The sequence below is a fragment of the Melozone crissalis genome, unplaced genomic scaffold (assembly GCF_028551555.1).
Source record: "Melozone crissalis strain CALT ecotype California unplaced genomic scaffold, PUWL_Pcris_2 ptg000006l_1, whole genome shotgun sequence".
Taxonomy (NCBI): Eukaryota; Metazoa; Chordata; class Aves; order Passeriformes; family Passerellidae; genus Melozone; species Melozone crissalis.
The window spans coordinates 14,870,569-14,888,037 of NW_026535784.1; the positions used below are offsets into that span (position 1 = coordinate 14,870,569).

General features: G+C 37.0%; 1 protein-coding gene across 2 annotated transcripts in view; it reads left to right on the plus strand.

The window, feature by feature from the left end:
- The window catches only part of GRK4 (G protein-coupled receptor kinase 4), a 34,453-nt gene that overhangs the window by 3,479 nt on the left and 13,505 nt on the right, over window positions 1–17,469 (plus strand). For both annotated transcript variants that reach the window (XM_054295493.1, XM_054295494.1), the window contains exons 2-8: window positions 6,951–7,037; window positions 7,709–7,821; window positions 12,126–12,203; window positions 13,241–13,341; window positions 14,688–14,780; window positions 16,131–16,194; window positions 16,932–17,072. In XM_054295493.1, coding sequence (XP_054151468.1) covers window positions 6,951–7,037; window positions 7,709–7,821; window positions 12,126–12,203; window positions 13,241–13,341; window positions 14,688–14,780; window positions 16,131–16,194; window positions 16,932–17,072 — 677 coding nt within the window. The remainder of the gene's footprint in view (window positions 1–6,950; window positions 7,038–7,708; window positions 7,822–12,125; window positions 12,204–13,240; window positions 13,342–14,687; window positions 14,781–16,130; window positions 16,195–16,931; window positions 17,073–17,469) is intronic.

Below are 17,469 nucleotides of genomic sequence, written 5' to 3' on the forward strand. Positions count from 1 at the left end.
CAGTGCAAGGTGTTTTGGGATTCCCTGTCCCAGTTGCCTGGGGGGTTGCCTGAGAGTTGTGGCCCTCTGTGTCGATCCTGCTCTTTCCTCTTGTGATACATTACTTTTTGAGAGAAACCTGTATGTGGGAAGGAAAAAGGGGAAAGCTTCCTCTTAAGGTGACCCCAATGGTGAAACAAGCACTTACTGCTGAGGTGACTCAGTAGGAAAACAAGAGATTCTAAAGCAAACTCAAACTCGATCTTAGGAGTGCTGAAGTGCAGGGACTGAGGTACAAAACCACATAAGTATTTAGTGATAGTGATGTATGAACTGAGATTGCAAGCTTTCACACCAGGCAGTCCCTGTTCTCCTTACTCAGGTTTGTGTGAAAGAGTAGTGTACAACAATATGCTTTCTAGTTGTGTATCAGAACAGAGAAATTAACACATTCGTTTTTTTCCCAGCAGAATAATATTTGAAATTAGTTTCACTTGAAGGACATTGAAGAATTTGTCCCATAAATGGAGAGAAATAATAAATATAAACAAGGTTATTCTGAAAAACAACAGTTCCACCCCCAATTTTTATTTTATGTTCACTTTTCTCTTTATATTTATATCTTCTGTTTTTATTTCAGTCAGTCTCAGTAAATCCTTTGAGTAAGTCCTGAATTCATTTCAGCATCCCACACATAGTCTGTGATGTTGGGAAGGAAAGAAATTAATCCCTGTATGTTTTAAACTCCTTAGGAGTCTTTCTTTTTTCATTGCCTAAAGTAATAGTATCAAAAAAATACACCCAGAGGGTGGATGCATCGTTCTTTGAAGTCAGTGGCAGTGTACCTCAGGTGAGGATCTATGCCAAGAGTACATTTTAAACATACCTGGTCCATTTGCATCCCCTTTAAAATTCATTTGTATTACTGTGGCAGGAGCAGTTTGGGAATGAGAACTGGGTCTGCTGTTAGGCACAGAAAATCCTCTGACATTATCATGGATTTTGGCTAAATTAAGGTCATGCCTCAAATAAATTTCCCCCCAGCTCTTGGTTTGTATGGTTGTAGCCCGTGGTTGCAGAATGGCTGAGGCAGTTGCCAGCTGGATCCATGAACCAATCTAGGGTATGTGGGTTTTTGAGGTGGTTTTTTCCTTATGTTGCTGGGTTTTGGGTTTGGGGTTTTCTTCCCAAAGTTGGTTTTCAGAGGAATCAGTAAGCTCCTGCAGATTTGATAATTACTAGGTGCAGTCCAAGGATGGATTTAGAAGGAAGGAACTTTTCAGTAGCAGAATGTGGTCACAGTTTGTCTTATATGAATCCTGTAAGATACTTGTTTCAGAATAATTATCTTAATGATGTATTCTTCACAGAAAATGAGCAGTCCACTCAAATAGTGAGCTTTATCTGTCTGGGCTTGAAAGCAATTGAAATCATTCTGGAAGCAAAATAAATCCTAATTTTGCCTGCAGTATAAGGTAATATTTCAGTACAGTGTTGATGATACAAGGAAGGTATCCTATTTTGTGTGTGTTTGTAACCAGGAAGATAATTCTATGGAGATTGCTCAGATCAGTTTGGTATTGAGCTGAACTGAATTCTTTAATTATTTCAGGGGTAGGACAAGTGGGAAAGCAAAGCACACTCATGCCCAGAAAGTCCACCAGCAGCAAATACAAATTTTAACATGAGGGTGCTGAGAGTTTTTGTAGTTGCCTTTAATTGTTGTCAGTTCTTCCCTCATTTGCCTCCTATGTTCTATTGCACTCTTATTGCATTGTGCTTTAAATTGCTGTAAACTCATTGTGGCAGGAAACATGTCTTCCTGTGTTTGTACAGAATTGTGCACAATGCCTGCCTTTTTGTCCTTTATTTAATGAACTGTAAGGAGAATGCATGTGGGCAAGTTGGAATCTACAATAATTACATTTACTAAATAAACACAACACGAGATGTCTCGTAATTGATACACGCTGCTGCTTTGCTTATTTCAAATGTGGCAATTTGAAATAAGCAATAGAGGTTTCACAGTCAGCTTAAAGGAATTTTATTTCTGTAATATCTGTTGCACTCTTAGTGTACTATCATGCTAAAAAATTCCTTGTTTGTTGACTGTTAAATTGCAGTGTTCTGGGTGTTTTTCCCCCTTGTAAGCCCTGTTCATTGACTGGTTAGAGACATCTCGAGATGTATACAGAGAAGTTACAATGTCTCACTGCAAGAACCGATTAATAAATGTTAAGATCAGTTACATTTACTCGGGCTGATCCAAGCTTTCCATTCCACACCTAATTGGTGAAGTGCAGAGGGTGTGCTCTGGCATTCCTACGTGTGCACATGATCGCTGGAGCTGCACAGAGAGCCCGTGTGAAGAACCAGTTGTTCGAGTGGTGTTAGCTTGGGAACAATAAATGATTGTGCACGTAAACAAACGGCACAAATGTTCACGGCAGAGCTGGGCTTTTGACTGCCTGCTGGGTTACTGCCTTGACAGTCAGATGAGCCAGAGCACTCCTGTATTACCTTGCTGGAGCCCAGCTCCATGCACTTGAATCCAGGAATGTGAGGACTATCATCTTGTAAATGCCATAGTGATCTGTAATCTATGGATATCTTTTGTTTATTTATTGTACTACTTGCGTTTTTACTTCTGTTTGCATGCAGAAGTACCTTGGCCTTTGTAATGCTGGTGAGTTAGGTGCTCGGGTTTCTGCCAAAACCTGAATTTTCAGCCAGGTGATTCTGATAAGTTTACTGAGAACTGGCCAGATTGCATTTATCATATGTGTGGGGGGAAACAGAACCATCAACAACAACAACAAAAAACCCCCTTTCTCCATAAAAAAGCGCTGCCACTCTCCTTAACGTAGTTGTTAAGCTGTGACCAGGCTTGAGTTGATACAAGCTTGTATTTTGTCAAAATACAACTTGATACAAGTTGTATTTTGTAGAAAAGATACATCTGGCCTGCAGAATGGAGAAGGTTGTTGTGAACCCCCACAGCAGTGCCTTATGAGCAGTCTCCAGAAGCATGACAGCCTTCCTCAAGTGATGGTATGTGTGAGCTGGTCTTCTAGTTTGAACTTGATGCTGTTCCAGTGTTATGGTTTGATCTGAGGAGCTGAGGTATTAATTCCACACTCGTTTGTGCCTTGAAGGTGGATCTTGCCCAATAAGGGCATAAAAGCAAAATTTGTTAGTCAATGAGTAGTGTTTTTAAATGCCTGTATAGCATAAGGTCATAGTTAAACAGGAATGGTTTGATTTTTTTTTTTTTTTTTTTTGGTGAAAGGTTTTAATCCTTATTGTGAGTGGTTTGAAGAAAAATGTGTCTGGAACTAGGAGAAGATTTGAATTCATGTGAGTTTTAAATCTATTAGGAAACTTGCCTGGAACTGCCTTTGCTGTGGGAAAGACATATTTTAAGGCAGTATCTGTACTCAGCTTATTTTCATGTGTCTCCGTGTAGATGATGTAGAGCTCCTGCATCAATTGTTTTGCATTTTTCCTTGAACCAATTGATTTGATTTATACACTAAAGGCTGCTGTAGGTTGTCATCTTGTTGCAGTCTCAGGCTTCAGAGTTTATCTGGGTGTGGTCTAGTATGAATTTCTCAGCTGGTATCTGACAATCTGGTTTGTGGAATCAGTTTTGCAAGAATGAAGTTGTAGCAATCGTGCACCCCAGCTGTGTGCTGCTCAGCCTCAGATTCAGGCAGGAGAGCTGGGACACAAAAAACTCCCTGCCACAATCTCAGTGCCAGTAAAGAAGGATTCTGCATGGCAGAATCCAAAGTCATTGTCTCAAAGAAAACTGATTTAATGATGTGCAGTGAACATTGTGCTCACTGAAATGGGAGTCAGTCTGCAGTCAGGTCTGCAAGGAAGATCTCTGTGGCTCTCAAAGTGCATCTGAGGACTTAAAACATATTCTTATTTCTTGACATAGGTTGTGGCCACAGCAGTTTCATTTTTTGAAACTAGTTGTGGTTTTACTGATTGGTGTAACCCAACTGCATTGCCTTACATACATTTTTCAAATATTTCTCTGAAGGTTGAAAAAAAAAAAACTGAAATAAAACGTTTTGCCCATACCATATTCTAGTGCAGTGATCTAACTGAATTTAGTATGTATCTTTTTAAAAAGCAAAAATGGGAAAGAGTTAAATGTTGAAATTGTAACTCTAAGAGATAATTTGGGGAGAAGCAAAAGGTTCTTGTGTACCTGAAAATGTAATTGAAGTTTCTCCTCACTGTAATGGTGTATTGCTGCACCCACCCTTCTCTTTCTACAAGATGAGTTCACTTCAAGCTGGACATTGCTTTTAGCCATGATTCATTCTGAAAGAGGCAAAAATCAGTAATTCATCTGAGCCACAGAGGTCAACCAGAAAGCACCTTAACCTAATGGCTTTCTGGCTCTTCTGTTGGAAAGGGAGCTCCTGGTCTTTCTGGAAGAATTTTATCTGAAGTGTTTTAGAATGAGATTCAGAATAGAAGCTCTGAAATCAATATTAAGACACTTTCAAACCACAAGTGTTATAATTTGATTTGATATTTCTTTTAAACTGCCTCAGAAATGGAAAAGGATTTTGCAATTAGGGAATAATGTGATAAAGAAATTGGCCTCCTGCCATAACTTTTACCAGAAATGGCTCTTTACATTACTGGGACCTACAGACTTGTACAGTTGCATTTGCTGTAAATACAAGAACATTCAGTTCAGAGAGATGTGAGAGCACATTGATTTAGTTGATACTGCTAGGCACTTGATTCTTGTGTATCATTAATAAATTATATGTAGCCTTTATTGACTTCTGTAGGATGGTGAATTCAGCTGCATTCTAGCATGTGTTCTCTTTTTGTAAAATGAAGTTCATAATGGTCACATTGTAAGTAACTGACCAAATATTTGGGCAAAATGCAGCCCTTTTTGTGTTGGACTGGAAGTAAAATGCACTAGTCATCCTCTCCTTTTTGATGAGTTGGGTTTTTAACTTGACAGTGCTTCAGAAAGTAGTATTCTTGATATATATCCCGTTTTACATTTTACAAACAGCAGTGTGATATGAATTTGGGTTAGGTTTTTCATTCTTGATCAGTACTGATGGTGTGGTGTCATGCACAATTGAGTGTTTCTGGGCTGTTTCTAACAGAAGCAGTTTAACCTTTGTGCACCTTGCAGGTTAGTGTGACATGGCTGAACCTGACACTTCTAGCCATTGTTTTCATGATCACATAATCTATACCCAGGCCTTGTTATTCAATGTATGTGTATTGGCTACCTGTTAATATTCCTTGATTTTCTTTGTGTTCACTTCTGTTAGAAGGGTGTTATGTTTTGTTTTGATTTGATTTTCTTCAAGCATATATTCAACTTCTTTTTAAGTTCAAAAATATATTGTTAGAATAGTCACAGTTTGTTTTAATGATGCTGGTAAATACAGCCTCATTATTAGTTCTGGTACTGCTTGAAATATAGGATGAGAATAAATTCCATATTTTGTGTTTTAAGACTTTATGGAAGGCAAATGACCTGCAAAGTGATTATTAGAAAATGAAGTGCAGAAGAAGTTTGCATTTTTTTAGAAAGTAGGTGTCAGTTCAAAGAATGTCCATAAGCCATCATTTATAGATTATTTATTCTTTATTTTTTTACCTTTCTAGGGACACTAGAGTTGAGAATGCTTTGTTGCAGCAGCAGAGTAAGATGTCAATATTCCTGTTAGCAAGGATAAATTTGGTATGAACCAAAAAAATTTGGTGTGAATTTGGTATGAACCAAGGTCCACCAAGCTGGAACTGGTCTAACTGCATTGGTGGAATGGTTCAAGAAGCTGTATGTTTGAGTAAAGAGGGCTTTAAAAAAATACATGTTTTGTTATTCTGAAGGTTTTAGCTCCTTTCACCCTAACAATTTACTTCTGAAAGAGTTTGGTACCCTTTGCTGCTTAGTTTCTATTCAGGTTACATTGGGTAACTCCCTTCCTTTTTCTCCTATTGTGGTTAGCAGTGTGTATTGCTTTGGTACAGTGAGAAAGCCTCTGTGCAGATTTGCTGCTGCTCTGTCATGTGCAAATGCATCTGATCATATAGCTTAGTAAAATCTTCTAAAGTCTTTTGCAGCACTAAATTCCTCTTCCACAGAAATGTTTTGGATCTGAAAGTGTGTATGTGTTCCTGTCTGTCGCTGCTTTGTTGATAAGTATGCATATCTTCTGTAAAGGAAATTGGCCAGGGTAATGTGCTGAAACACAAATGTGTTTTTAATGTAACATGGCAAATGTAGCACAGATCTGTTTTTTTAGAAACTGAGAAAAACATTGTGGTAGTTTTAAAAAATCAATACTAATTCAACACCAGTGCTGTGAAATCTGAAGCATTGAAAATATCTAAATGTTACAACAGCTGAGTTCTTCCTGGTATCCTTGTGTGGTCTAGAGTAAATAGTGTGTATTTGAGCTATGCCCTCACATTTATTACTGGGATCTGCTCTTAGTACTATCACTGCCCTTAAACAGACAATATTTATGTACAACTTTATTATTGAAAAATGTGTTTAAGAACTTTGTTCTTGGTATTTTGTTACTCAACTTTATTTTCTTCTATTCTTTATCATGGTTGAGAGATAATTCTCAAATTTTTTTTTGTTTCATCTTCGATGTTTCAGTTTTGTTTGTGATTTTCAAAGTACTTATTTGAATTTGTCTTTGCAGAGATGTTCTACACACACAGACAAAATGTGAAAGATTTGTCTTGGAAAAGACTTTACATGAAACATGAAAAAAGCATTAAAGTTCTTCTGTATCACATTTGTTATTGGTTTGGATATCCTTCTAGATGGATTTCTTTCTAGGCATGAAAAGTAGTCTGACACATCTGTGTAGAACTGACCTAATTTTATGCTGTTAATGGTATGTTCAATTTTACTCTGATCCTGTACTGTGTTTTATATTATTCATATTTTCCTCTAGGCAAACGGAGTGGGCGTAGTAAAAAATGGAAAGAGATGCTGAAGTTGCCCCCTGTGAGTCACTGTGAGGGTATCCGGTGCTCCATCGGTGAGTGTCCTGTAAAATAAACCCTCTTCTTTGAGACAGAAGGATAAGAGTTTGGTGCTGGTAATGGAAAGGATTCTGGCTTGCTTCTAAATGCTAAATAGCAAAAAAAAAAAAAAAAAAAAAAAGCTATTAAACTTGTAATATGATGGAGAACTGAGGAAAAAATAAAATTTATGAGATGATAAAAAGTATATCACAACTCCTTGTTTGTTAAAGGAAAATGTTCCTAAAGAATAGCTTTTCAAAACCTTGAATTAGAAAAAGGAATCACATTATAAATTGATGGTAATATATTTTACCCTTTTCCTTAATGCCTTGTAATAGTTTTTTTAACCCTTGTGTTATAATCTTGTATTCCCTCTTTCCAAACAATTTTGTTTGCTTTGGTATTGCTGTTTCACAGTATGGTTGCTTTTTGCACCCTAATCTAAGTGCACCTCAAGCATATAATTCAGTGTGCTTTTAGTAAATGGGGTAGTCAGTTGAATACAGATGTGACTGAAGAGTGTTTCACTATTCTTTGGAATAATTGCATATTTATGGTACCTTTGATAAACATGTTAATGTAAAATCTTCATGTTTGAGTGATGTTTTTCTGACCTCAAATGGGAGTAATGACTATTCTACTACAAAAATAAAAATAAATAAAGAGATTTATATTTTTTTCCCAGAAAGAGACTATAACCAGCTTTGTGACAAACAGCCAATAGGAAGACTTCTCTTCAGACAGTTCTGTGATTCTAGACCAGATTTGAAAAGATGCATTGAATTTCTGGATGCAGTGGTAAGTAGTGAGAAATGTATGATGGCTATCAGTAGGCTGAGTCTTATATATTCTTGTATGTTAATATTGGATTTTTGTGCTGGTTTTGCTGAGATAATTTTCTTCATTGTATCTCATGTAGTGCTCTATTTTGGATTTTAGACCAAGATAATGTTGGGAACAAGGATGTTTTAGTTCTTGCTGAACAGGGATTCCACAGTGTCAAAGCCTTTGTGTTCCTCATGCTGCCCTATAAGAGAGGAGGCTGATCTGCAGGGTGGACACTGCCAGGATAGCTGAGCCCAAAGAATATCCCATACCATATGGTGCTGTGCTCAGCAATAAAAGCTGGGGGAAGAAAGAGGAAGGGGGGAAGGTACAATTTGCCAGCTAGCTGTTATACATGGGAATGAAGCCCTGCCTTCCTGGGAATGGCCAATGGGAAGAAATGAATGAATTTCTTACTTTGCTTTGCTTGTACCTGCAGCTTTGCTTTATCAAACTGTCTTTATTTCAAGCTGCAAGATTTCTCACTTCTGCCCTTCTGGTTATGAGTGGGGGGAAGTGAGTGGGCGCCTGTGGGGGGTTTAGCTGCCTGCCTGTTTAAGACACAACCATTTTGTTAATTTTCTCTATACACCTCTGTTTCCTTATGCTGTATACTTGAAAACAGTGTGAAAACATAGTCTTTGCTGGCTGTAAAGCTGTAACTTCTGATGGATGTCAAAAAACCATCTCTGTTACTAAAGGAAAATGTTTAGTGTTTACTGTGAAGTCTCTGCCATCTTGATATGGTCCCAGCTATAGAAAAGGGCATGATGGGAAAGAGAGAAGCAATTTTAGGAAGATGTGCTAGGCTTCTAAAGCCTGAAAGCGTGTCTGCATTATGAATATTACTTGCTATACTCAGCCTTCAAAATGTTATTAACATAGACTTAAAAATGTTGCAACTTGCATGGAAGCCCTAGGCTACATAGCATGTGCTAATTAAAAACCGTATAATGGAGATGGAAATTTAGAGAACCATCTAAGGAAGGAGAAAAAACAATTCTTTTGAGACTAAGGGAGAAGATCTTGATATATTTACATCTTGATATCTAATGCTGAAGAACAAGGGAGGAAGGAAGTGTGCCCACAGCTATATTTTGCAAAAAATCCTCAGCCCAAAATCCTCCTGAGGAGGGGGAAAGTAGTGAGGAGATTAGGCAGGCACAAAACAGCCCTTAAGAGAAGAACAGCTCAGAGCTTTTGATTCTTTGTCCCTCACAGTTAATCCAAGAGCAAAAGATACAGTCTCAAACTGAGAGTGCTGACAAAAGAACAGGTTTTCTCAGTCCAGCCATTTTTGTTCTTACATGCAGAGAACAAATGACCAAAGAAGACAGAAGTAGGGTAATGCTGCTGCTTGCATGCATCCCAAACTACAATACTGGAATGTAAGATGGCTCTGGAAGAGGCAGGGTGTAAGCCATGTACATGGGATTATTGCTGTGCCTCCTATTTCACTGTGTCTTCCTTCCACTTTGGTAGTAAAAACTGAGGCACTAGATCAGCTAAAAAAGAATTTAAGTGTCAAAGAGGTGGAATTGTTTATATTTGTCAAAGAACCTGTGTGCAATTGGGCTTATTCCCCAGGTGTGTTTCACTTTTCTGACTCCCAGGAGCTGTTTGAGCGCCAGATTGCAGAGATTGGATTGACAATTGGAGACTGAATGGATTGAATGGAAATCCAGAACAGTGGAGCTTTCATTCCTGAAGTGAATATAAATACAAACCAGAGCCCTTAATGAGTGCCATGCACTGACAACTGTGGATTTACCCCTAATGGTTACAACTTCTGCACACATTTTAATTCTTCTATCTTAGATAAGGAGTAGCAGAATCTTTGGCAGCACAAAAGAGAATGAATCTTAGGCATGACTGTAAGGCAGGTGTGTCCTTGCTCTAGAGATGTAATTTTCAGGTAAAACTGTCTCTAAGAAGTAACTAACTGAAAAATTTGTACTGTTTTGAAATATGCAACCCTATAATGTTTTGGGGATTGCAACACTTCTGTGAATGAAAGAAGACTGGCATAGCTCAGATAATCTGATGTAAGGGATGGTTTCACAATTTACTTTTTTGTATTTGTTGTTTAACTTCCATTTGAAAAATCAGGGGCAAGAATTATTCTTGGGAATCATTGAAACAAGATAGCCTTTGGTGACTCTCGTGATCTGAAACTAGCATCCTATCTTGATCAAGGATGTGAGATAAAATACCTGCTATCTCTTAGAGATGGTTCCTGAGTCAGCCTGATTCCCTTTTGTGGACTTCAGCACCAGACTTCAGCAAGATTTGATCTTTTAGGGGTTGAGGGGTTTCTTGCGTTGGTATTCTTTGTAAGGCAATACAGGAAGCAAAAGCTGAGGCTGTGTGCTTTTTTCCTTGGCTTTTGCCAAGCTTAGCTTTTTAAGAGGTTAAAAAAATTCTAGGCTTACTTTTTTGGGGAAAAAGAAATTCCCAAAATGAAATATCATAGCCTTAAAAACCTTGCATCGTAGTTAATGGAGTTTTCTGACTCTTTTACATGAAGCAATGTGATTTCAGCAGTGTGATAATTTTTGGAGTCCAAAATCAAGGTGGTACCAATGCTGTGTTGTCTGCCTGTACTGAATTCTGAGTCTGGTAAGGTCCAGTTCTTGGGAAGGCGTGACCTAAAAGTCTGGAGTCAGCTTGGCTTTACAGAAAGAAGAGTTGTGAAATCATTGAATGTAAGTGACAGAACTTAAAATGAGGAATGAGTTATCCAATCTAGTGACTCATTTCACCAGCTAGGGACAGGGTTACTCACATATGAAAAGGAATCAGTTACAGTTCAAACTTCCCTGTAAGTAACAGAAATATTTGGAAAGGCCACCTCTCAAAATTCCTTTTAAATTACACTATCCACTTAAAACAGTATGCCTAATTAATTGCATTAAATTAGTGTTAAAGATGCTAAGCACACTGCTGAACTTTAGGTTGATAAACTTTTCTGACTTGCTCAGGTTGATTAGCAGTTGCAGAAGAATTCCTCACCATTTCCTTTCCACTTGCTGTTGTGGAATTGAACAGCAGAGATTATGGCTTGCATTTGGATTGATGGATTTGAGTAGTGTGCTGAAGTGGGTGATACCATAATGTTGCAGTAAAAAAAGATGTTGATGACTTGAGTCAGTGTTGATTAGTTGTCATTAATGGCAGAACTGGAAATCAGGAATTCCATTATTTCCAGTATTGTGTGTGTTTGGTTCTTGGACTGTCATTTTTTAGTGTTCTAGTTTTCTTTATAAAGGTAAGTAACTTCTGATTACATCAATTACTTGTAATTTCCAATGAGGTTTCTAATGATTGTTGTCTCAATAAGCCCCACTGTTGTTTTGTTTGATACAGTTCTCCATCCTGGAAGTCTGCCATGTATTCTTTGTTCCTAGGTGCATGCATTTACATCCTGAAATATGAAATAAGCTTTGATTGAGTTGGCCCAGCTAACAAACCTAATACATGTTGCTGTTTGAGATTGCTCTTTTCTAATTTATCTTTCCCCAGATTTGGGGTTCTCTTGAAATCTTGTAACTTCTGATGTCTGCTTCTAGATTATTCCATAACATTATTAATAGTAAGTAGTCCTTGGAGTTTTTCAGTAGTAGTATCTGTGTGGTGATTTGTTGGTTGTGGATTTTTTCCATAAGTAGCCACTTCTGGAGCTCTGTTCAGCTGCCAGTTGTTTATCTGCAAAAAGCACTGTGTTACACAATTCTCTTTTTCTTCATCTCAGTACCAGATGTTACTAAGTTAAAAAACTTTTAAGACTTGTATCTAATCAATTTAATTTTTCAAAGAATGATGTAGGGTTTGGTTTAGATCTCATTTATAAGCTTGTAGAAAGTAGTTTTATCCTGGTTTTACCCAAAACTGAGGCGAAGAATAACACATGAAGGGAAAAAAGTACAGTGAAGAAAAAGCTGATTATTGTTATCCTGATTATTTTCCATCTGGGTCATTCTGTCCTACAACACTACATAAATACTATTTAATTGTAGTTGATCTAGTTTAACCTCTAGGATGCAGTTTCTGTAATTGCTTTTAGACTAATTGCTAGATTTTGTATGTTTTCCAAAGATTAAATTCCATATGCTTTGTTTTTTTCCTTAGGACTGTTCTTCATACATGTTTTACCTTATAGCCTTCTGTTTCTTTTATATTAGGAGTATTGTGTTATTCATGATAAAATTTACCTGTCATCATGTAAAAGATGCCAAGTGACTGTGAGCATAATAAACTTTTCAATTCCATTTCCCTAGGCAGAATATGAGGTATCTTCAGATGAAAAGCGCATAGACTGTGGCCTCAAAGTTTTAGAGACATACTTCACTAATGGGGTAAATATATTGCAAAAATTTCCTCAAGTGCTTTGGAAGTGTCAGATAAATAGAGAGATATAAGTGGTTGCATTGTTTTTAGTAAACTGACTTTCAAACTTCATTGATCCCATTTTTGTCTTTCTGAGAGGTGTGCTGCCTTCTAAAATTCTGCTCAATCAACTTGAGTAGAAACCTTGAGTGATCTCTGCTTTTAAATAACTACTACAATTACAATTTATTCTCCATTTAACACCTACAGAAAATTTAAAACCGAATTAACTTGGTGTATTGTCATCTGAAGTCTTTTAGACTCCTGTGTGGCATTGGTTGTTTGCTGTAAATTTTCAGAATTGCTGCAGGTTTTCACAAAGTGAAATGCTGTTTTCTTCTGAAGCATTCTGTTACTTTGTTTTCCATGGTAATCATTAGTAGCTGATTTTTTACATTTATCAAATGTCTTTTCTTTGGTATCCAGTGGAAGCTTTTCTGTGGGTATATAATTCGATATTTGCTTTTTATGAAGAGATGTTCCTTCTGCTTCTCTTGCTTTGGTCATCTTATATAAAAGGCCTTGAGGATGCCTCATAAGCAGATGGAATCTTAATTTGTACATCTTTTTGAGAATTTCTTTGGGACTAACGTAATTCACATACATTTTTCAAAAAACTCCAGATTTCTTTGACCTGGTTTGAAATAGTTTCCCAGCCTGTGTTTGTGTTTCTTTCTCCTTTCCATCCTGCCAAGCCAAAGAGATGACTTGCTTTTTTGGTGGTAGACTTATGGAAAGAAAAAGAAATTTGACTTATTGCCAAGTTTATTCCCCCAGATACTGAAATAGTAAATAACTGAAATAACTTTCAATGCATTGTTCTGTAACAGGAAAGAAATAAAAATTTTGCTCAAATACGACTTTCTTGATTTTCTCTTTAGTCAAACTGTTCCATTCCTTTAACTGTATTAAAAAATTTAATTTATCTTTGAATACAAAACTTTTAGTTTTTGTATTGATTTACATGCTTTCATTGTTGCTTTCCTTTCTTTTTTATTATGTTAAGTCTGCAGCACACTTGCCAGAAATACCTCAGGAAACAGTAAATGAATGTAAAGCAAGACTGGAAAAGAACCCTTCTAAGGATCTTTTCATGGACTGTACTAGGTAAGTTAAAAATGCCTAGTGCTAAGTTTGAGAATTACAAGAGAAATTTATGTGTTTCTAAGGAAAGTGAAATATGAAGTTGTTATACCCAGAAGTACTGAGTCCCTAAAATGAGTAAGTAAAGTAAGAAACTTGGAACAGATTTATTAGATGATTGGGTTTCCTTCAGATGTGATTTAGATGTTTGACTTTTGCAGAGCTTTTTTTTTAATGCTGCTTTTGCATAAAATCACACTGTTGTCTGACACCAAGAATTCTGTAAGATAAATGATATTTCTCTTTACTGTATTCTTACTTTTTGAGAGACTCTCTTCCATTATGGAGGTACTCAGAAAAATATGAAATTATAAATTGAAGCTTGAAAGGTTTCTGAACAACTTTAGACATTTAAGGTTCTTGAAAACAGGTTTAACTGAGGCCAACACTTATGTGCCATTAAGATGGCTGATTAGAGGATCACTTTTAATAGCTAACACAAAACAATACAACTTGGTTTTGTTCTGCAGTCATGGAGTGATATTTCACACAGTAGTAGCAGGGGAGGCTTGTCTTGGAGGGATGGTACATGTTTATGAGTGTTACATGTCTTTTTAAAGCCTTTATGTTTCTAATATTTCTGGTTCTTCAAGGCATGCTTGATCATGTCTGAAGGATGACTACAGGTTTTGTCACTGCTTGGGTCATCTCCCTGGCAACAGAAATAAGCATGCTTTGTAACAAGCTGAGATTATAAGATTGAAAGGGCTGTGTGAGAACAGCTCATAAAACATGTCTCAAATGGAGTGTCTCATGTAGATCATCCCCTTTCCCCTGTCCAATAAAGACCTGACTACAGTTTGAATGACTTCTTTCCCTCCCCACCTCCATCTTGGTGTGGTTCTTTTAAGGTACTTGGTGTTCAAGGTTTGGATACGGCTTTTAGAACTTCAATTTCAAATCCTAGAAAAAAAATGTATTTACCAGTCTCCAAAGAATACATGAAACCTTGTAGATCCTTTCAGAGTTCATATTTGCAGGGTCATACATACATAAAAAGCTGCTGAGAAGCTGATGTTTAAGAGGGTTTGAAGACAATGAAAATGCAGAGGTCAAAGTGTCTAGTTGTATAAGTAACAGTAGTTTGGCCTTCACAAGTGTTTTGACAGGAACAATTTTCTGTTTCAGTTTTTGTCTCACTTTGTGAGACATTTAGGTCAAAACCATTGTAGAGCACAGTGGTGATGTTTTTCTGCCTACAGCTTCATTGATATGTTTAAATATATGTCTGTAGATTGATAGCACCTCTTGCTTCAGCAGCCTTTTTCAGAATAAGATGGATTTTATTTTTCTGTTTATTTTCCTGCTAGAATTGTCCATGAATACCTAAGCAAAAGACCTTTTGAAGCTTACCAGGAGAGTGTGTATTTTTCCCGTTTCTTACAGTGGAAATGGCTGGAAAAGTAAGTTTATTTATAATGTTTGCATTATTATTTAGCTTTGGCAAATTTTGATTTTTATGCTGGAAATGCTGTAGAGCTGAATGCTAAATGAGACTGCCTGTCTAAGAAATTATGATCTGAAAGACAAGATGTAAAGGATGATGTTGATGGATAGCAGGAGAACCAATACTCCAATGGAACTGTCTGTCTGTAACCTTTAAGTGATAAATCTTAAGTCTTAAGTGGTATTAAGGGTAAATTCAAATTCAGAAATATTTTGCTGTCAAGTGTGCAGTGGAATACCAATCTTTCTTGGGAGTACTCTCATCCTTTAGTTTCAAATTTGGTCTAATGAGTGGTTAATAAACAGATTAATCTAGTATTATAACCCACTGGGTAATTGGATTGGTACTAGGTTTTTTAGGGTGGTACAGATACAGATCTAGTAATTACAAGATAGCAAGATTTACATATTATATATGTATCAGAATGTAGTACATTCAAATCAATACTAGGTGAGTGTCCAGACTCTTTCAGAAGGCTGAAATTGTTACAAATTGACTCAAATTCAGCCCCTTGTGATCACACATTCAAACATTAAGGTGCTTGAGCACTGATTTTGTTGTAAATTCCAACTATCCAATGTCTTTATTTTACTGAATTGTTTGCAAAACCCAGTAAGAGAACTAGGGAAGTCACTCAAATTTTCTACTAAATGAACCTCCACTGTTGTCCTAAGAGCAAAGCTGCAGTAACAGTGAGTGCTCATTTAAAGCAAACACAGGAAAAGCCAGTCCCTTGTGATAGCCCTGCTCTGACACATTCAGGAGAGTTTTAGCATAGAGGGATCAACAGCTCTACTGCCTCCAGTTATCTGTTCCTCCTCCTCTGCATCAATACCCTAACAAATTGGCTCTTGAACTGCTCTTGCATACCACAACTCTTTCTTTAGTAAAAAGCCAAGGGAAATCAGCGATGGTTTACCTTTTAAATGCCACATTGTCAGCATGATCGCACTGAAATACAGTCTGCATGTCAGCGAGCCAATAAAGGAGGCGGCAGGAGGTGACAATGGCCTGTGCTGGGAGCACTGCAGGCTCTGACTGAGGCAGCAAAGGGCCGACCTGGGCAGCTTTCCTTCCTGCTGTTGGCAGTGCCTGGTGACCAGATGAGGGAGCCCACGTTTCTTAGCAGAGCACCCCTTTCGTTTGAAATTCAGCTCATTATGGTACTTCTACATGAGGTTAAGGCAGCATCTGTTCAGAAATATGTCAGAACAGAAAGGAGAAAATGAAGACAGACCTCAGGGTGGGGAGGGATTGCTAACGTTTGTAATTCCTGTTGCAGTAATTGATTGTTTCTGTTAATCAGGCAGCCAGTAACCAAACACACATTTAGGCATTACCGAGTACTAGGCAAAGGTGGATTTGGAGAGGTGAGTACAGAAGAATCTTTCTGCAAGGCGCTTCTTAAGGAATCAAAGAAAAAGGGGAGTCTGTTTAACTCTTGTCTCTGTCAATCTACATTTGACACATCACCTGGCAAGCTGTTGTCAATGCAAACTGTTGTAATGTGTTAAAGCATTGTAGGTCATGCACAAAGCTGCAGAAAACTTGTAGTGACTGACAAAAGTCACTTCTATTTAGAAATTTCATTTGGAAATGAGAATTTAGTTGCAATTTGCTAATTATGTAGAATATTCATGAACCTAATTTAAAATATATAGATTTTAATAATTCTGTTTATAATTTATTGAACTGCCTCTGTACATATTTTAACCAGTGCCCTATATGGAAGGAGAGTGCAACTAAATTACCATTATCTTTCTCCTGGTTTATTGTGATATGAATATTTGTCCTTAACACATATTAGGACACTTAGCACTGTTACTGTAGTCACTCGTTTCACTACCACAGGATCCACAGTTTTGCTAAACTATTCTACCCCCAAAGAAATGTACTTGCCTCTGTATAATCACTTTTTCTACTTCTGTTGCAGTTTTTGTGAACCTTTAAAGTTGTTTCATGAGCAAAAGTTCTGTATTGATAGTTACAGACCATAATTTTCTGACAGCATTAAAGAATTTAAAAAGAAAGTTAAATTTAATTTTCTTTAAAATAAAAATTCTAAGAAGCCTCAAGCATCTCTGATACACTATCCTTCTTTTTGTAGGTGTGTGCCTGTCAAGTACGGGCAACAGGAAAAATGTATGCTTGCAAAAAGCTAGAAAAAAAGAGAATAAAGAAGAGGAAAGGAGAATCAATGGCTCTAAATGAAAAAAGAATTCTAGAAAAAGTGAATAGTAGGTTTGTAGTAAGTATCTACTTTCTATTTTCAGAAATTTATCTTGTTTGCTTCATTTATCTCTTCCAGGAACTTGTGGGCACAAAACTCTTTTTAAAATTGATTTAAGGAGTGCATGAGAGGAATGATTGATACAATAATAAATGCATTTTGTATGTGATTGGGAATAGTTCAGTGCACAAGGATTATTTTTGGTCCACCTGCTTTATTTCTGACAGCCAGAACATTAGGGCAGGGTTTCAGCATGCTGATGCCACTGAATCTTTGTCCTCTGCTTAATTTTATATCCTGAGGTATTTTTATAGCATTTGTTACTCCGTTGCTGATGTATTTTAAGGCAAACATGACATTTTAATACTGTATTGATTCAGGTTATATTGCTTTGCTGTGTACCAAGGCTTCAAGC